Genomic DNA, 21,413 nt, shown 5'->3' with positions numbered 1-21,413 from the left:
TGCTATTCAATTGATTTAACCTTAGCATTGCAATTCCCCCCTCCCGCTGGAAAAAACATGCAAAACATGTTGCCACTAGATGGCAGCAGAATACTGCATTTAGAATGAAGTTACCCTGAGTAACACACATTTACTATTTTTTACACATAAGATTTTGAATCCAGATAATGCTTAATTCTAGTGCAGGCCTAGAGGAAGAGGCACAACACTGAAATACTCATCATGACTATTTGAAGATGTCTTTATTGATCAATGAAAGAAAATAAAAATAGGCCAGTAGAATAGGTCCTAATATGAGCTTATGATGAAAGAACTGGATGGTTTCAATACTACATGAGGGTGCAACCACCAACTCCTGTTGCTGTATGATGGGAATCAAATGACCAAGATGACACACAGGAAGATGGTAATCTAATGATCGAGATGACACACAGGAAGGCATGTATGCTATAAAAGTACAACCTGATAACATGAAAATAATCTTACACGAAAAATTACTGTTCTTTGGGGATACCAACAACACTTGTGAAATCCAGCTGATGATGATTAAAGTTCAAAAGCATTTATCCACTGAATATCACAGAATCATTATTGCTCTTATGTAACATTTTATATTCACAATCTTTTTTAAGCTACAGGCAAAAGTGGAAGTTGGTAACTTAAAAAAAGTCTTGCCTTCGTACCATGTGTTAACTTCAGGTCAGAGAAGAAATATACTGCAGACGGATCAGCTGTGGCAACAAATATCTGAATAAAAACGTTTTACTGGCAAATACAACAAAGTATAACAAACATGGAATGTCCTTGCAGAAGGCAATGGTTGTGAAGAGAGATTTATCAATGCATTATTTTGTAAGTAGCCTTTGTTAACATTCCTTGTTTCCATCACAGTTTGGGTAACATAAAAAATAAGAGAAAAAGGACGCGAACTTCAGGGTAGAAAATTCAAACTACAACTTGTCTGACAACTTGCTTGAATCTTTTTTGTCAGCTGAACAACTAAACTTGAATTGTCAGAGTTTTTACACAAAAAAATACAAATGAAGCAACTACACATTTTAAATGCTACATCTGACGTGTCCTTTACCAGTCTGAAATGACTTGGTTGCCTCCAGATGAAGTTTTCAAATGACAAAAATGATTTTGAAGACATATTTCACAATAATATGTACACCTCTCTCTCACCATCACAGTTTGATGCAAGACTATTTCTACATCACATGATAGTTGGACTTAATAGCTAAACTCTTTATCTGGCAAGGTATCTGACATCCCACCATGTAAAATAATACGTTTATGCAAATAATATTTCTGCTCATGCAAAGGGTGTCGCAACATAATAAATGTATATATTTACATATTAATTTTTTGTAAAGTGTAGCTGACAGAAACAATTTATTTTTATGAGGAAGGCAATTCTAATACAAAATTTGTGACCTGAGGGATGCTTTGACAATCCTACAAATTCTATTTAATGATACTACAACCACTAGTTCACTAATTTGCTAGAAACTTGAGACTCCATGACACTGGCTTTAGAGTAAGATTCCATAACTGCTACATGGACATGGTGGGGAATGAATTTGAAAAAAAGGCTAACAGATGTATTAAAGACCAAGTTTTTTGTCCTCTCTGTAAGTGCATCTAGCTGCTCTTTGCAGATCGGCCTCTGTCACTGTAAATGAGAACTTGAAACTCATGCTTCTGGAACACCGGGATTGAAATCAATGAACACAATGTGGGCACTCTAAAACACTGAGGGAATTGTGTGTATGCCCATTCATATGCTTTAGGGTTTTGAGTGGATCATCTTCATTTTGTTAAGATGGACCAGATAACTCCCATGCATGGGTGCACTACACTATTTTAAAACAATAGTAAAAGCATCAATTTAGATCCCTGCAAGTTATTTTGAAAAAAGTTTTAAGACATGTCTGAGTGGAACTTTCTGCAAATAAATCAACAAAAAAAAGGTATTTAACTATTTTATAGGCTTTTTGTGGTTGGGGAAAGGGAGCGCCCAGGTAATCTGAAGAAAGATAACACTTATTCTTTTGCAACTGTACAAATATTTTCTAAGCTCAACACATATGAGCTTCAATATGTGCACCATTTCAATTAATATGACAATGCATTCTCTAGATGGGACCTGCATGTATTTACACTATGATGTCGGAGGAATGGAGACTAAAGTGCACAGTTTATCCAAGTAAAGAATATTGCAAAGCAAATTATTAGTTATAAATATGCACAAAAAAATAAAGAGTAAAAGGAAGGTGACAGTATCATATGACAAGAGGCACCAGAAGCTGTTTAAGTATGACACTTGTTAATAAATGTTGATCAAAGAATCTTTGGTACTTGTAGGATTTTTTCTGCCTTTAATTTTTTGTACAGTCTGCCAAAATTTTCCTGTTACAACTTACAGTGAGTCAGATTGAAAACTCTTCTATAAGATGTATCATACTATATCTGATTAATTTTGATATCTTCATAAATTTATCGGAAACAAACTTCCAACATAATTAAAGTCCATTTACCTTCTTTTTGAAATTCCTAAAAACAAACACTACAAAATTATTTTTAAAGACCCATTAAAATAATAAAAATAAGTTACATTTGTATTTGGATTGATAAATAAACTGCTTAATCACTGGTTATTTTAAAAGTTACAATAATTTAAGTAGCATGATGCAGTTACAAAATAATTTGCAGAATGATAGGCAATGCACTGCTACACAACACAAGAAACTGGGCTGGCTGCAAGTATGTATTGCAGTCCTCAACCCCACCCATGTCAAGAGGCAGATATAACAGGTGGAGTGTTAAATACAATAGGAAATTGACCAATCATCTCTGATGCATACAACTCTAATAATAACCAATTCAATAGGGATCAATCAACTGTGTGCATGCAACTGTATAATGGTCTACAGCATTTACTTCAACTTAACAAAAATGTGCTCAGAATAACAACATGGCAACTATAAACAATCTATAAAAGTGCTAACACTGTAACAACATGAAAACCATAGTTTTGGAATGGGTTTGGAAATTTTATATGAATACACATATAGTTTGTAAACTCTAACAGCTAAATGGAGGGACATGAGGAATGAAAAAATAATAGAGAACTTGGCAGACCTGATTAATAGGTCTCCAAAACAACAAAAAATAATTAGGATTGAGGTTTGTACATTGTAGGTAAAGGAAACTCTCTTACACCATAACAGCTCCAACATTATCACAAAGATCTTGGCCTTCGACTGGTAACTTAGAAACAAAAATTACCAAAAATATAACCACTCTAGAATCTAGAATCATTCTAGAATTCCTGCAAGTTCATTTGGACGGGCAAGCAGCACAAGTCTGTAGACATGGCTAATTTGAAAGCAGCAGCTTGACACCACTTGTATATTTCTCAGGCACACTTATTAACATCTCAATATACTTCAAGGCATTGGATCCATGCGTCAGCAGATCCTAAATTTATGACAAAAAGCTGCAGGTCATGAAAGATGTAAACTTAAAAATCAATGTTTGCATCAATGTAACCTGCAAGTCAGTACCCTGTGACTGACAGTTTCTTTGTTGAATGAGTTATGTCAGCTAGACTGAAATTAGGAATTTAAGATGAAATGACCAGACAAATAATTATAAACTGCTTTCCTGGAATGCTGGAAAAATATGTTCAGTTGATTACAAAAGTGCATGATCAAATCTTGTTTTGCATTTTTTTTCTTTGTAAGTGTCCAAAATATTCTTCACATTTTCTCCTTAAAGAGATCAAGCACCAAAAACACCTGCACTGGCTCCCAGTTTGGAAAAACAAGTCAAAATTCTAGATCTGTTCCTCTAGAGACATAAACCAGGCATGCATGAAACACCAGTTCTACATGCTGCCATCATTCTTCACAAGATAAAACTCTCATCTCATCCTGAGAAAAGTGATGAAGGACAAATACTTCGCACAGCAAGTTGTAGGAAGAAGCAAGCTTAATTTCATGGCTTGTGAAAAGATGGCAGTTTTGGAACAATGACTTAAGTACATGGTGAGCAAGATCGTGCCTTTAAAAGGCAAACCAACTTGCATTAAATGCAGAATTTCACTGCATTTCAAAAATGACCTTTGAAGTTTTATGGTTGTGTCTGGCAACGTGTGGAAAACTATCACAACTCTTCAGGTGGACGGAGATTGCCAAAATGGACGGTGTGGCCACAAGAATGTGGTATAACCCTGACTACTTTTAAACTGGCAGAGATGGCAGGCAAATCTGATAAAATGAATGCTGATTAAGACATCATATAAATGAAAATACTTTTGGCTATTTCCAACAACATTAATTTCTAAAACATTGTCAAATACCTGAAAGCTTCTAAAATCACAATTCTTAACGGTTTAGAAACCCCCAAAAGTTCTTGTACAAATTTGATTTAGCATAAGGCAAGTATAAACAGCTGACAGTAACTTAAAACATAAGCTACACCCAGTAGAAAGACTTTGGTCTTTCTGGAATCACACAAATATTCTCCATTCCTTCCTCTCTCACACACATATTCTATCCCCACACACACCAAGAACATGAACATATACTGACAATGCTGAAATACTATAGAAAGACCCATGTCAACAACACTCCCCATGAAACAAACTTTCCCTGCTTTTAGCAGAATAACATGTCTGGCACCAGAATCTAGACAACCAAGGAAGCCAAAATAATGGGACATAGTTGTGACAGTCCCCACACTCTTGTCCTCCTCGACACATGAACCACTCACACACTCCTTTTCATGTACTCCTGTGCACACCAGCACATAAATGTCTGCATGTGGATGCATCACTCTTCTTTTGAACAATGAACATTCACATCAAAATTGTTCATCTGTGTAAAGAGATCACCACCTCTATGAAACATGATCCTCAAAGGACAGAAAAACAGTGATGCCTCTTAGTTTTTGCAGACTCCCTGATCTACAAGGGGAGCCACTTAATGTCGTCTTTTCACTTAGTGTATTTGGATCTAGTTCTCACGCACACTTCATGCCCAGGTAATGAGCCAATAACAAGAAGCACAGCCACCTGTCACATGCCTGCATGCTGAAAAGTCTCACTTAGTTCTAACATCTCCGATTTGTTTGAAAAAGAAACACCACTGTCAACATCAGTCCTTGAAGTAATTGTTAGGTCTCTTGAAGTCTGTGCTTCTAAAATCTTCCTCTTCTTCTTCTTCAAATCCAAAACAAAGGTTACACAGTCTCAAGTGGATCCATCTGCATACACTGCAGACAATCGACTGTTACAGCGGTTGACTGCAGTGAGCTGAAGATATTGCTGCACACTAGGCTCTGGGGGAACTTGTATAGATTCAACCGTAGGGACCATGTCTGAATCCATTCCTGTGAAGAGATATTAATCTTCTGGTAAGATTTGAATTAAGCAACTTGATTAGCAACTTAAAAGCTTGTTTAAGACATACATGCCTCCAGAAACTGCTCAGATACATGTGATGTACATGTGCAGATCCTGCTGACTTGGGAGGGATCATTAATAAAAGTGGAGGTTGATGCTACTTTTAAATTATGGCCTACCTGGATGTACACCCCTTAACCTTTTAATTAGCTGTGCAAAGAGATTTGAAAGGTGATATACAGCTCTGAAGTAGTCTTTATATGCGATCTTTTTCCAACTACACCCACTCCCACATCCACCAATAACTACCCACAAACAACCACTTCCCCCAACACACACACACCTGGTTGGGGAAATGATGTATGAACTCCATCTGGAGGGATGTTTAACAGTTGCTCATCAAAGTTCTGAGAGTACATCATCCGCTGAGCCTGCATGGCACCCATGCGACAGCTGTTGGTGCTAGTGTATGGACCAGCATTAGGCAGGTAAGTCTGTCTAGGCATGGACTGGGGATAACTAGCCATCATACCACCTGCAGGAAAGATAATGTTGTGTTTCTAGATGAGTTATCCTTAGCTGTCAAGAGATGATGCACTACAAAGCAGAATCAGTAAAAGTTGAGCATTAAAAGTACCAAGCTAAACATCTCAAATACTCCTAACACAAAAATACAAGCCATGAACTGTATGACGTATGACACAAATTTAACTGCATTTCAGGAAAATGAGTGAAAATAACCATCAAGTCCTTACCTTGAAGATGATGTCCATAATGATAGGTGTTCTGTCCATAAGCACCCTGCATACCTGGCATTCCAACCATATGAGAGCGTGTAGGTATAGGGGGCAGAGGTCGTGGGCTAAGCATGCTCTGCGAAGCTGGTGAGTAGCCTCCCATGCTGAATATAGATGGATGGAAGAAAAGAAAAAGAAAACAATATGGAGGAATATAACTGTAACATGGGCATATGGTGTTAAATGCCCTGCACATTAATTAACTCAGTTTTTGGTCTGGTAGTCTGCATTAAAAGATAAAATGGTAAAAATACAAAAATGTCTGGCCACATTAGGTATTGCTTTAGGTAAGAAATACTTTGTTCAGCCATTTTTTTTTCAACATGCTTAGTTTCATATCCATCCACAATGATTCTCAGAATCATCCCCAGCACATTCATAAACATATTACTAGACTGACCTTTCATTGCTTTCCTCCAAGATACCTAGTGTACTGGTGTTCATGGGCGAGCCCTGCATGCTTGCAGGAGACTGCTGAGTGTTCAATGAACCTCCACCACTGGCTGTGCCACAACGACTGGAATGTGTGCTTGAAAAATTTATACCTGCACATAGTAACAATATAGAAAAGTAGTAACAGGAAGGTAAAGCAACTTTAAGGCCTTAGGAGCAGTGAATGTGGTTCAGTGTGTCTAAAGCATAGTATGTGACTGGCACAGCTCAACTCTCTCCTTCTCTTTACTTTCCCTGATTGCAGGAATGGATAACAATTTTGTTTAACTTATTACAATTGCTGTAATATGCTATATGAATGTACATTTTGTTCATTTGGGGCACAAGAAGTGCAACTCTTTTGGACTAGCAGTCTAATTTATTATTATGAATTTATACTTAGTCTTTGGCAATGTTTTGTGTATCACATGCTCCCCTGTAAGATTTTGTGAAATCCAGATCATATTGAAATCTTTCAAATTTCACTTCCTTGCAATATTAACAAAATGCTTGCCTTGCTTATACTTTAAAATATAGCATTTGATTGACTTATCTAAGTGAAAGTGTCCTGGGTGAGAAAGAACATCCAAATTAAAGAACTAGCAATAAAGAGATGCATTGGGTGTAGCAAATGACAATTTATGTACCTAACATAATAATTCGTGTATCGACACTGTAGTCATGACTGAATCATGCATCTAACCATGTTAACTTAGAATAGGAAATTAAAAAAGAATGAAACAAAAAAATGTTTTGCCTTGCTGTGGGAGCTATATACCTGCTGCGAGTTTATCAGCAGATTGTGTTCAGCCCTCATCTGAGCTGATACCCAGCTGCTATCTAAATATCACTCTCTTACTTTCTGCATTTTGCATACCAGTGCAAATGTACCCATTTGTTTTAAAGTAATGGAGGGCCTGATGGTGTCTTGTTGACATATGATGCGAACTTCGCTAAGGTATTATGACAATCAAAAGCTGTTCAGTTGCCTCCTGCTTTGAGTACATTTCCTAGCGACCTTATCTCTATGCAAACATGCATTTTGCACAGGAAGTAAATTCGCAAATGCCTCAGTCTCATAGATGTGGAGTTATTTGCTTGTAGCTTTCACTGGCAACAGAGTTCATGGATTTAACACTTTATAAAGGTCTGGTTTTGTGATGTATTATGGAAAGTATGCTGAGATCACCCCTATTTGCTAAATAAGACCTGAGGGTGATGTGGAAAGGAAATTTGATAAAAGCCAAACCAACATACTAACCAAATCAGTAAGCCAAGTAAACAGCACAAGCGACAATTTATGCACTTGCATGCACACACACACATACACATCCTATTCTCTGTGCTGAACTATTTTGTGCTAAGCCTTGGAGTGGTGTTGAGTGGAACATGCTGTCCTGCTTATAGCACACTCACTGGGGTAAATGTCCGATGAAGTACCAGGTACAGAACTATGAGGAGAGCGGCCTAATCCACTGTCAGTATGATCCATAGGCGAACCTTCTGGACGCAGTTGGTGGATAGTCAGGCAATCATTCAAAATATCTCCACCCAGAGACAGTTCTCCATCTTTCTTCATCTAAAACAGAAAAGGAAAAAAAAATCTTATTGTGAAAAGATATGTTAGCTAAACATCCAATCATTTTCTTACCTATTTCCTCCATGATGTACACAAAAAAAAAAAAAAAAAAAGGAAAGTTCTGTTGAACTAGTTCTTTGTCAAACTTTCTCTTTAATTTTCATGTTAACAATCTGAAACTGACAATAATTGGATTTTCTTTTTCATGTCTTTATTTCACTTCACAGTTTTAAATACAAAAATGTATTTCTTCCTTTCAGTTCTATTTTAGTGATTTCTTGAAAGACTGAATTAAGCTACAGGATAACCAATGTGAAAAGATGAAGTCTGACTTCAGACCTTTCAAAAAAAAACAACCACCTAAAACCCCCCCAAAAAAACAAAACAAACAACAGCGATGAATTATTCTTTTAAAGGTTTGTGGTGTTAGTGGCAATCAGCAGCTTTGTAAAAATCCTCCAATTGTTTTTGGCATGGTATATTTATACAAGCACACTCTGGCAGTGGCAGATATGAAGGATATCAGTAAGCTCTCAACTTGCACAACAACATCTGGGCCTGTTAGCCGAAGCTGTTGACTGAATGCCCAGAGAAAAGAAACGGGTAGCGCGCAAGTATGACAAGTGACATAACTCACCAACTGCGGAACAAATGGCTGATAAGCGGGTAGTGTGCACAAAAGTGTACACTGGCTGACCTGAAAATCATTTCCCGCTTCCTACATCTGGCAGTGGCGTAGGAACCAGGGGGGCAGCGGGGGCAGCCGCCCCCCCAAGGAAAATACAGGGGGGGCAGGAATATCCTTTTGCCCCCCCAATATGAAGAAAGGTAGGGGAACGTAGAGAGGAGACGGTCATCACCGTCACAAAAGCGGGCCCTGAGGCAAGTGGAGGCTCTAACACCTCTGACGATCAGATCGGGGACAGTCCGTTGGTATTGTTTGCCATGCTAATTGCAGGCTGTGTTGAAGCCTCAGCGAAGAAAGCAGCCGGACAGTACATCGGTACATCGAGTGTGGTCTCCCTCCCCAGTGCGGCGCCTTTTCTTTGGCGGTTTTCGTTTGACCAACATAAAACATTCCCCACCCACTCGCTGTCACCCTAAAATTATCTGCTATCGCTTACAACCAAAGTGGCCGCACTGGCCATCGGGAACACAGAAAGCCAGTAACGAATTAGTTGCATACCAATACCGCAGTCTTGCCAGGAACCCTTACACTTTGTGAAAAGCTAGCGAAGCATGAGGACTTCCATCTTGCTAGACACCAACGGTTTAGTGTGAATTGACGGCTTTGACTTCACCTAAGTAAGGCAAAGACTCTGAGTCCCTATATTGGTAGTTTTCTTTAGAGACAGAGAGACTGGTATTATTGCTATCTACGACTCAGGGGGAAGTGCATAAGTAACATTTCTAAAACTACACAAGGGCACTCTTTTATCATCAACGACTGTGGCTGGTACTCAACATAAGTTATCTGTGTTATACTGTTTGGTTTGTATATATGTGTCCGTGTTTTGGTAGATGGCCATAGAACGTGTCGCATCGCTGGCTCAGCACCGTCGGGTAGCGGAGCGAGGAAGGGGACGGCCCTGCGGCCATTCCCACCCTAGTTTCGTCCCCTGGCCAGTTTATGGCCCTTAATTATAGGGTAGCCTTGCGTCCCTTCCTCTCTTGTCTCTTTGGTTCTCTTTGGGGTGGATGGGGCTATTTTCCCACGGTGTGCTGACACCGAGTTCAGGTATGGGGCTGTGCCTCTTTGTAACGTGTATTATCTCGCGGACGCTGGGCCCTGTGGGTAGGGAAAGAGCCTATAGAAGAGTTTTTGCGTGGTGGAGAGACCTGTGCCCGTCTCTGGGAATAGTCGGGGGTTTGCCACGTGCTGTGTGTACTGTCGCTGGAACTGGCGTGGTGTCTAGAAGAGGGTTCCAGCAACCAGCGTATTTTCCCCGCGTTTGTTGTGAGATAGAACAAAGCGTGTCACGAGCCGTTGGGTGAGTAGGCTTAATTAATCTTTACCTTTGTTTTACCACCCGATCGATGGCTACCCTGGCCAGTATGCAGAACGCAGTTTTTTCTGCCTTAAAACGAACAAAAACATACCTGAGAAGCTCCATGACACAAACGCGCTTGAATAACTGTCTCATTATGCATGTATTTAAAGAGAGGGTTGATCTGCAATGGAGTTCATTAATAGAAATCACCGAAGACGCAGTTTTTTGGGAACACTGACTTTGCCAACCTTGATTAATATGATTATAACGTTTATCACATTTCTTGTGAATGCGTTAGCCGGGGAGTCATTCTTTAATTTGTTTTTTCTTATTTAATGCTGCTTTGCCTTTTAACAATAAAGCAGCGTGTTGTGATGCTACCACTGTGTACGTGCGTGCGTGCAGTACCCCCCCCCCCATACTTTTTTACGTAATGTGCGAGCGCGAACGCCGTTCACTGTCAGCAGGGAGTTTGCCCCCCCAACGCCGAACATCTTCCTACGCCACTGTCTGGTGCTGTGTATCCGAAAAAACAGGAAAAAAAAACCAAGTCATGATTGTGCACATGCTTCGGTTTATTAAAACAAGTTTTGCCGCTGGAAACTTTCTTCCGGGTACATGTGAAGGAGATGGATTAAGACGCATGATGTCATCAAAAGAATAGGATTTCGGGGAAAACTTAGGCGCGCCGGCATTGATCGAGTCGTTGGAGCAAATCAATGTCAATGATTAAAGTTGGTTAACCGAAACATCGAACGTCTGCTTCGACTATAGTGGGGCTGTAGTGACATGACCTTATGACACTGATTGTTGTTATGGCGTCTTGGCTACGGCTGTTCTTTACTAGAGGTGCAGACAGACGAAAAGTTGTCACAGGAGTGTATTCATGGGTCAAAGTGTTGCAGCTTGATTTTGTAAGAGATCCTGGCACTCAACAAAGCTGCCGATAATGTGGAAAACTGCAATGTTCCCTGAAATAGGGAGTGAGTAGTCTTCAAACGCTCCGCCAATCTTCTTGTACGCATGCGCAGCTGATCTGTCTGTACAAAGCAGGCTTCGATGCTAAACGGGAAATAATGTTCACAGGTCGTCAAAGAGAAAGAGAAAGATGTGTAACAATCTCAAAGCCATACCCTTGCAAGACAGTTCAACAAGAGGCAGGGGTAAAGGAAAAGAGATCATTAGTGTTTTTTTGAAGACGTAAAAAAAGACGGACCGTAAAATAGTTCTCCTTCCCTCACACACGCATGCAAAAAATAGTAGCGTATGGTACAATCCCACTTAGCCTCCTCACCCCTGAGCTGAGAAAGAATCCGAAGAGATGGCGGGATCTATAGATATGTAATAAATATACAAAAAAAGTCTTACTCGTTTTTTCTGCTGCTGTTCCCGGCTATGGTTCTTGAAGTGTTTCCGGAGAGAGCTGGGGTCTGTGTAACGCTTACTGCAGCCTGGGACGCTACACGCGTATGGCTTCTGAAAAAGGCGGAAAATAACGTCAACTGAGTTTGTTGTTAGCTGTGGGCACGGTCTCCGGACATCACCAGAGAATCCCCACAAACGTTTCCGCTGGTAAACCAGCAGTCGGGGCTTGTAGACCTCTAACTGTCGCCAGTAAAATAGGACTAACGCAGGGAATTCAGTTTTAATTCAATGCAAGCCACAAGACAGAAATAAGAAAATTGCACTTCCTCCCCTAAAAAATAAATAGAATCAGGGCTAACCCTGATGTGAAGGAAGCTTTTAAAATGCTGTCACGTGATTTTAAACAAAAGGGACTGATAATGGGTTAGATGGTCACAGATGACAATCGGTGCATAACAACAGGGGTTTATAGTTGGAAGAAAAATCCTCCTCGTCTTCTCTCTGCTCGTCTCATCTCTCCTCCCTCCACCTCCTGACTCCCCTTCTTCACGCAGGTGACACTCAAATGTGATTGACGAAGACACAAACATACATGGAAACACAAAAAATGAATATACACAAACGGATACACAAACACAATGCAGCACGACCTTACAGTGATTAGGGATGATATGTTAAGAGTGAGAAAAGATGTGTTAAGAGTGAGAAAAGAGGTGCGAGAAACCCTCGAGTCCAGCTTTTTATGAGGGTGACACCCGTCTTCTCTCTCGCTGCTATTACTTCCCACCCTCGTGCCCGTACCCGACAGCTGGTCAACTGCTTGGTGGGAAAGCATGCTGCGTTAGGCTGGTGTGCACGTCTTGCGGTTCGAACCCCGTTGTCCTAGCCCGCTTCTGTCCCCAACACTTTCAGACACACGTGAACACAATCATACACGCACGCACGCAGCAGACACCAGGGGCAGGGCTTGCACAGCCACCCACGTGCACGTCCGTCCGTGGCTGCGCAAAAGCCACTTTGCCGTAATTGTGGCGCGATGGCTTGCAGGCAGTGGTCAGGTGCTCGTCCACCGCCATGCTGTTGATGTAAGGAGAGCTGGGGACGGGGAGGTGTGTGTGGCAGGGGGAAGGAACAGTCTAGAAACTGGTCCACTTCCATCGATTTCACGTCTCCTCTAAACTGGCGTTCTTTGTGCGGACTTCCCCAACACACCCACCCACCCATTCCACAAAAAAAAAAAAAAAAAAACAAGAAAGAAAACAAATACTGCCGAAAGACGACGAGAAAGAGTTTTCAGAATTTTGCCTTGCTCTGAAACTATAGAAGGTGGGGTGGGACGTAAATTCTCTTTCGTCCAAATGAATAATTCTGTGCAACGCCTTGACAGCAGCAGCTGCAGCGCTTACATCTGCAAAACGATGGCCGTGTCACCGAGAACGAGCCCCACCATTTCTTTGAACACCGCCTTCCCATCATTGTCAGATAAGGTCACCTAAATCTCAATAAACTCTTTAGACACAAACACAGAGTCTGGAATCGATGGACGCTGTGAACTCTTTGCTGTGGTTGGGTAGAAAGAAGCTGGCAACTCCCAGACATTCTGTCACTGCATTACTCTTTCTCTTGTAGTCCTGTTCCTTGTCCTTCATACAGCTGACCGAGCCAAGAGATGCGAGATGACATAAGACTGTTGCACATCTCTGTCCAGCTCTTTCTGTTTGATGCCTTGTTATCCTGTGGGGCCATACTGCTGGTGATGTGTAAGATTAGCAGACCTTCAACTGCTTCACCAAACGAATCAAACACGACAATAGATCAGAAACACGGAGGGAGCAAGATGCAGGATGACACGAAACAGCAAGAAACAGACAAAGTAGCAAACCAACTCACATGGCAAGTAGCAAACCAGCTAACATGGTATGTAACAAACATGGCAAGTAACATACCAACTCACAAGGCAAGTAGAAAACCAATTGATAAGAAAAGTAACAAACCAGCCAACACGGCAAGTAACGGACAAACATGGCGAGTAACAAACCAAATCATAAGGCAAGAAAAAAACATAAAAAGACAAGTAACAAATCAAGAACACGGTGAATAATTCTTCACCCGCTCTCCCACCCCATCTAACTCTTACAATGACGGACAATATTAATGATATAAATATCATCAAAATAATAATAATCAACATCATTATTTTCATTATCACCAGCGTGGTCTCTGCGCTAGCGATACTGACCGTGTCCTGATGTGTGCGCTGGTGTTTAGCACGGTCGGAGGAGTTGGAGAAGGACTTGTTGCACCCGTCGTGTTGACATAGGTACGGCCGCTCACCTGTGTGTGACCGCAGGTGAATCTTTAAGTTCTCCAACCGGGAGAAAGCCTTGTTGCAGCCCTCGAACTGGAACAAGCAACATCATCTGTTGAAATCATGAGATGGAGAAAGGCTAAAAGCTGACAGCAAAAAAGAGAGTGAATGGAAGAAAAAGAGTGTGTGTGTGTGTGCGCGAGCGCTGATATTTTTCCAGTAGGCGTTACTCCCCACACTATAACACATATTTCCTATTAATTTCTCGATACTTTACACTCGGTTTCACCCTAAAGGTTCGATCGTAAACATTGCCTTCAGAAAGCAAATTATTTTGTTTTCATAAAACAGGGCACACCCGGACAAACCACCCAAACTTTTAGTAAAGCCCAGTTAAAGAAGAGAGGAAAAACATACCCAGCATTATGTAAACACACAGTAAGCGACATTCGAAACAGATCCGCGAAACAAAACCTCGACTCGTACGAATCACTGGAGCATTTCTTAGAAAACGCATTTAAGCTTGCATCTATTTCTGACACCCGGCACAGACTTTAAACTGTCTGCATTTGTTCTCTTTTTCCAGGTCAAAGATCTTATCTTTACATGAATTAGTTTTGTAAACAGATGTCAGTTCTAATCGCTCTTTTCTTACAGACATAAGCCCGTAAAGCCAGACTATTCGATCTCATGTGCCAGGGCTTACGGTAGTTTGAAGAGATCCGGCGACTGTTTGTGAGCACAGGACAACCAAGGTAGACATGCATATTGTAAAATGTAATGTAAGGTAGCTCTGTGCACATGCATCATGTTCGGGGTAACCTGACTTACAGGTAACTTTGGAAAATGCGAAGCAAACATTATCATCACAGGTGAGGTGGAGGGAAAGAGTATTTACAAAACAATAGAAGGAATTTCTAAGAGGCGTAAAGAGTATGCTACACAATGTCAAGGAACAGGCAAGCAAGGCTTAGATTTTGGTCACAAACTGTCATTAACGGTGCATTTGTTAAGTTGATGAAAGTTGTTCGCATTCGAATATTCGACATTGCCTCCAGAAAAACAACAACACCTCAGAAGTCAAAACCTGTTCCAAGCCACTGTACTAACCTACAAAGTATTGTTTCGCTCTGCCAACAGTGACACTCCTGAACATCCTTGTTTTTCTTTCGCGCCAATAATTTATCTTAACTTCCTTCTTATAAATACCTCTTCGTCTCAAAATATAGTTAACAGCCAAAACAAGTCTGTCAAAGATTAAATTTCTACCCCAGCAGAACTACTGATAATCTTTTTCTAAAGGTCGTTCTTAACGAGGCAAAGTGCCGAAGCGTCACACCTTGAGAGTGCACTGTCCCATTATACTGACAAAAATATTTGCAACCAGTTTGGACTTAGCTTAATTAACAAGCTGACTGAAGTCCCAATGTCCTGTGTGTTCATTCCAAAATTGCCGGTTTCCTGCAACACAACTTTGCTATGCTTGGACAAATGTCCTAGTTAGGAAGGACCCTAAACGGCTAAAATGATTTTTTTAAAATCAAGATTTCACTGACCATGTCTACACAAAAAATATATGCAGAGTTCATTGCATGAGCCTTCAACCTCTCATAGGCTGCGACCTACTGTAACATCAGAAGCTGGAATTTAGATCAAGTAATGTGCTTTACCACAAAAAAATTAAGGAAACCCACAATACATCTTTGTGAAAAACTAATGACAGTGTTATATAAACCTGTTATGTCAACCTGCTGTCAGCTTTGAGTTTAACTTCATGTTTAGTTTTCCAAGAAGCAGAGCTAACTGTCCTGAAAAACATGGAGAGATCCCAGACGGCAAAAAAACAAACATGTCCGCACAAAGCATAAAAAAATGTTTTACCCGGGTTTCACTCGCTTAAACTATAGTATCAGAAAGCACATAACAGGTTGGAAAAGTCACACATGATTATAAAGTTGGCAAAAAGTCAGTTTAAAAACAGTCTAACAAGGATGACTCTTTGTGGTGACAGTGGCGGCTCTGTGACCTTAGCATGACGTCATGTTCGCTGTGGTAGGGGAAGAAACTGTGGTTGAAATCTCTCATACAAAGTGACAAGTAATTAGTGGCTCAGGTAAGCAGCAGCCTGGGTGTCGTGGTCTCTGGACAGGACTTATAATGTTAAGTGCAGTCGTGACTGGTAATCTTGACATGCAGTAAAAAAAGAAAAGTATAGAGTATAATCTCCTGCAGTCCACATTCCACTTTCTTCTATGTTTCTGCTACACAAATGTGAGATGACCCTTCCCCACTTAAATATAATGAAAAAATAAATAAATTCAAGAAACTTGTGACACACGAGGCATTGTGGCTATTGCTATGCAGGTGCAGAACGTCTGCAGTCGTGAACGGAAGAGTCCGTTTCGGACTGATGTAGTTACATTGTCTATAAAATCTCCGGGCTATTTTTTTTTCATGAAAAAAAGTTTTCTTTTTGAAATGACAGATAAAATTAAATTCTTAATAAAAACTACGAAAAAATACAAACTTATTGAAATTGGATATACGGTTTGCATATATTTTGCACCTGAAATCATGGACGGAAGAATATTGTTTATTTTAACGGCCAACTGGAATTTAAAATTTAATGTCAGTTCACACGTGCGCCGGAATCTCAAAGTGCTGCAAAGGAAGGCAATCAGTACACACACACTCTCTCTCACACAGAGCTTGGACAAAGGTTGCTTCCTTTGATCAGCCTGTAAGCAGGTCCATGCCCAGGTCAGAAAAGGTAAAAAAAAGGCGTCAACTCACCGTGCACTTGTTGGGCTTTTCGCCGGAGTGCACGCGCATGTGGATGAGAAGCTTGTAGCGTGCGTTGAAGGAGCGGCCGTGGCGCTGGCAGCCGGCCCAGTAGCACGTGAAGTCCTCGCCCTTGCGCTGGTCTATGTGCGCCTTCTCGATGTGACGCACCAGCTCGTCCTGCTCTCGGAACTTGAGACGGCACTCGTACCACTGACACGTCATAGTCCCTCCATCATCCTCACCCACTAGCTCTTCCTCCCCGACCTCAGGCTGATTCAAGAAATGGGACAAGGCCGTCACTGAGTCTTGCTTCACCTGAGGCTGTTGTTGCTGCTGCTGAGGCTGGGGATGTGGATGAGAAGGTGGGTGTTGTGGTTGTTGATGCTGAACCGCTGCCATGGACATAGGCAACTGCTGCTGGTGGTGATGCGGGTGCTGGTGCTGGTGCTGGTGTGGGTGTTGGTGTTGGTGGTGGTGCTGCTGCTGTTCGACGGCCTCAATGTAGGATGGAGGGGGCCGCATGGACAGGCCGTTGCCTAAGAGATTGCTGCCCACGGAGGACATGACCGACATGCCGGGCACCGAGGCGACAGCCGCAGCCTGGCCCGTGTCCATGCCCAGCCCCAGATTCGGTGCAAAGGTGCTGTGCGGCACGCCTGTCGCCATGTTCTGCAGCGGCGGTTGCTGCTGTTGCAAGCCTGATGTCTGACCCAGCGTCGGCATGTAACCGTTGGCGTAAGAGTTCTCAATGTAAGGCATCTCACTGAACCGCGCCACACAGGCATTGGTGGACATAAAATCCGAAAGGTAGCTCCCAGCGCACTCTGGCGGTCCCATGCTGAAGAAGCTGTCCCCATCAGGCTTGAGGCTTGGCCCCAAGGATGCACTGTGTTGCGGGGTGAAGGCCCCCAGGAACCTTTGACCTCCGCAGTGCGTCAGCGGGTACGGGGAGCTGTTGCGTACCATGTGCGAAAAAGAGCCCGGCTGGCCCGGCTGGGGGCTTCCGGAGGAGGAGGACCCTTGCGAGTTATTCAACAAGGTCAAGGACGTGGGCGAGATGCGAATCAGCTGGCTGAGGTCAAGGCCGTCCGAAAGAGAAGGCGAGATGGAGAGGGCGCGCTTGTGAGAGGTGCGTGAGTGTCCGTTGGCGGAGTGACGGGGGGTGGTGAAGCGGGAGGGGAAGGGCGAGGTGTCGAAACCCTGATTGGGCGACAGGGTGCAGCTGCCCGGGTAGTGCGACACCGCGCTGCCGCTGCTGCCGCCGCCTCCGACGCCGCCCAGGTGCAGGCTTTGCTCCATCTCGCTGCCGCTCGCGACAGAACCAGCGCCATGCGGCGTCGCCACGGACGGCAAGGTCTTGAAGTGCTGCCACTCCTGCTGCTTCGGCAGCGGCTCTAGGAACACGTGTCTGTCCGCACCGCCTCCACCCGCCGTGCCGCTGTTGCTGAAGGTACCCGGGGTGGACAGGGAGGCGCGGTCGGAGGTCAGGGACAGCGGGGTGTTGATGGTCTGACGGGGTGAGGAGACAGAGCGCGCCGTGATGCTGGATATTTCGCTCGGGGTCGGGGTGTGCGTCTGTAGCCTCTGGGTGGGCAGGTGGAGATGCTCGGCGACCATGCTGCCGCTCGCTGCCAGATCAATCATGGCCGACCGAAGATGTGAGGGCTGCTGGGCGCCGCCCATCTGTCGGACGCCGTGGTTGTAGTTGTGGTGCTGGTTGTGATGCTGGTGGTTGTGGATTTGGCCATTAGCCTGGCGCGGGTTGAGAGGGATGATCTGAGGCCCGTACATACCATTGCTCACCTCTGAACAGACAGCACGCAGGCGTAACATGGGCAGGTGATCAACAGGTGATACAGGTAGATACCCAACAAAAACTAATAATCAGCAAAAACTGTAGACAAGAGATGCAGACAGATAACACGAAAAATAAATAAGAAGTGAAAGTAGACAATCAACGAGTGATGTACATATTTAACAAACGTTTTAGACAGATGCTCAACAAGAGACAAATAATCAATAAGGTATGTAGATAGATACTCATAAAATGGTATATAGACAATTAGGAAGTGATGTAGATAGATACCCAAAAAGTGATGCAGACACTTAAGACGTGATGTCGATAGATATTCAAGAAGTGATGTAGACAATTAAGAAGTGATATAGATAGATACTCAGAGTTTCAACTGCCCAGGAAAATAACTTAAATAGCATTCAACGAAACAAAATGAGAACAAGAAGATTTGTACTGCAATCACTGCTATACGTCTGTATGTTTGGTTCCTCCCTCACAGCCCCAACACGAAACCCTGCACACAAACACACAGACACACACGACAGCCGTTCACACATATTTTGCACAAATCAACACTATGTCACGAACTGCAAAGGAGGGAATAATAAGGGAAGGTGTTGTGCCAGTCCCAGTGGCGGTCGTCGAATGTTTGTGTACACTTGGCCAAAGGCGGCGCGTGTGAAGAAAAGTGCGGAGGAAATCACGCCGTGTTTCCCCCACACCCTCTCTCTCTCATTACCTTCCAATTACCCCCAATTACCTTCACTGCATCTAAGAAAACCCAGCGACTCTACGAACCCTTGTGATGAGTGTTTCAGCTAAATATCTTTCCTTTTCTCGGAATTAAACGTCACATTCGTCAGTCATGGGTGAAATCGGGAAGAAACCAAGAAATGTGTGAGAACAAACCAAGACTCAAAGAGTAAAGTGATAAACCACTTTATAAAGACACTTGGGAACACAGCTTATACTGTGAAGCTAGCATGTCCCCGGCATTGTTGTTGTTATTGTTCCTCTAGAATTTTTTTAACGGGCGTCTTTGTCTATCGCTGCTGACTATGGTTCGTGCCTGTGCATGTCGGGTGGCGGTGTGTACCCGACGGCGCCATATCCTTTTCCGTTGCTGCCATCTCCTGCTCGTTACCTCTTGAGACGCCTTCACGATAGCCTTGTAAACACACTGCTTTCCCTCGTGACTGCGACATTCTCGTGTGCAGCCTGCCTTCCTGTCCGTACGCATGGCTGGTCATAACCGTCTCATGCTCTCTCTCTCCCTCCACCACTCTCTCTCTACCCCACCCCTCCCAATGTATTAGAACGACTGGTATACAGTCTCTGACATGCCATACATGCCTGACAATGCACGGTAAATAAGGCATGCCATGTGTGTCATATCAATGATGACAATGAACTGCACTTTATCATCTTTTCCACAGGTCTCGTAAATCTATGAACAATTTGATACTAAGTACTTCAGAAGAACACTTGTGATACTGATGTCTACATACCAAGAAAATACTGTAGAACACTTGTAGTATTGATGTCTGCATAAAAAAGTAAAAATAACTTTATTTGCAATTATTATTATTATTTATATTATTATTAGTAGTAGAGCGCCTTTCCTATGCTGGTGCCAGCTCATTGCGATATGTATGAAAGACTTATTATTGGTCTGTCACATAAAGTATTTTGAATTCGTATTTTCTCTCGATTACCCACCAAATAAAATTCAAAGTTGTCGTCAACTTCCTCTCTCTTCCCCACCTCTCTCTTCACCTCCTCTTCTCGCTTCCTTTTCAAAGCCGCTCTCTGCCCAATGCGTGCGTGCGTGTTGTCAATACACAGTGTAAATGTAACCGTGAGTTCTCGGCCCTTTTGTACGCCTCTCCTTTGTCGAAGAAGAAAAGAGAAGACTTCCGGTTTGCAGGCAATCAAGGTGCTGGTAACACGACCTCGGACATTCCGACAGAGCCGATAGACAAGCGATTCGTGGCTGCAGCCTGACGTCGTCACAACTAAGCTACACTCACTCCTGTATATGTCACGTGCTCGGACGTAAAGCACGTCACTACTGCCCGCAGACGATTGACGACTCAGGGACAATCGTTAAACATGGCTCTGGAAACCAAGCAGAATTATTGAAAGCGGGTGTAAGCTTTCTGGACCGATGTGACGTCACTGAAATAAGCGGGCATTGCTCTTCTTGACTCCATGTGACGTCACACAACAGACTGCTTGTACTTTTTTCCCTCGCTCGTGATGAGTTACAAACCAAACAACGGAAAGAAGTGAAAGAGAGGCTAATCTTTATGATAACTGGGAAGTTGAAAAATACACTGATTTGCTAAATGAATAAGAGTGTTACCAGCAGGACAAATGCAATGATTTGCTACATGACACAAACTCTAAAAATATTCATGACAATAATTTACTACATGAATAATGGTGACATAAGCTATACGAATACTTTGCTAATCGAATGAGACTGATACAAGCTGAACCAATAACAATGCTTTTTTATATGAATAAGAAAGATACGAGCTGAATCGGATCGTCCGAGAAAGATATTAAAATAACTTGCGATCTTAGCAAAGCATATGATGTCTCCAGGCGATAGAAATACGCCGTATCTGATCGTTTACACATTTTACGCAGCTGATAGGCAGTTAATTGTAAGTCCATAAGTCTTCAGTTTAGACAGTGTTTACAATACTATCAATAGCTCTAATGAGAGTCCAAAAATCAGTTATTTGTGTTCTGATACCCTGGAGTAGACCTTATCTGGCAAAGAGTGAAAACTTAAAGGTGACAGACTCCGATGTGAAGTAAATTCACGAGTCTGCCACTCGATCAGTTTAAACATTTTAGATACGTCTACCTATTCTCAAATCGGATCGTCCGTGACAGATATTAAAGCAACTGGTAATCTTAGCAAAGCATTCGATGTCTCCA

The 21,413-nt window shown here is 42.5% G+C and overlaps 1 protein-coding gene across 3 annotated transcripts in view; it reads right to left on the bottom strand.

Annotated features, from left to right (window-relative positions):
* Positions 1-223: 223 nt before the first annotated feature.
* The window catches only part of LOC112573261, a 56,306-nt gene continuing 35,116 nt past the window's right edge, over positions 224-21,413 (bottom strand). For all 3 annotated transcript variants that reach the window (XM_025253462.1, XM_025253463.1, XM_025253465.1), the window contains exons 3-10: positions 16,676-18,471; positions 13,814-13,975; positions 11,578-11,685; positions 8,056-8,218; positions 6,608-6,752; positions 6,166-6,311; positions 5,754-5,945; positions 224-5,397 (exon numbers count right to left, since the gene is read on the bottom strand). In XM_025253462.1, the coding sequence (XP_025109247.1) occupies positions 5,258-5,397; positions 5,754-5,945; positions 6,166-6,311; positions 6,608-6,752; positions 8,056-8,218; positions 11,578-11,685; positions 13,814-13,975; positions 16,676-18,471 (2,852 nt within the window). In that variant the 3' untranslated portion in view covers positions 224-5,257. The remainder of the gene's footprint in view (positions 5,398-5,753; positions 5,946-6,165; positions 6,312-6,607; positions 6,753-8,055; positions 8,219-11,577; positions 11,686-13,813; positions 13,976-16,675; positions 18,472-21,413) is intronic.

The sequence above is a fragment of the Pomacea canaliculata genome, linkage group LG10, assembly GCF_003073045.1.
Source record: "Pomacea canaliculata isolate SZHN2017 linkage group LG10, ASM307304v1, whole genome shotgun sequence".
Taxonomy (NCBI): Eukaryota; Metazoa; Mollusca; class Gastropoda; order Architaenioglossa; family Ampullariidae; genus Pomacea; species Pomacea canaliculata.
Note: the sequence above shows the minus strand (reverse complement) of the source record. Positions and strands in the feature narration are given on the sequence as shown.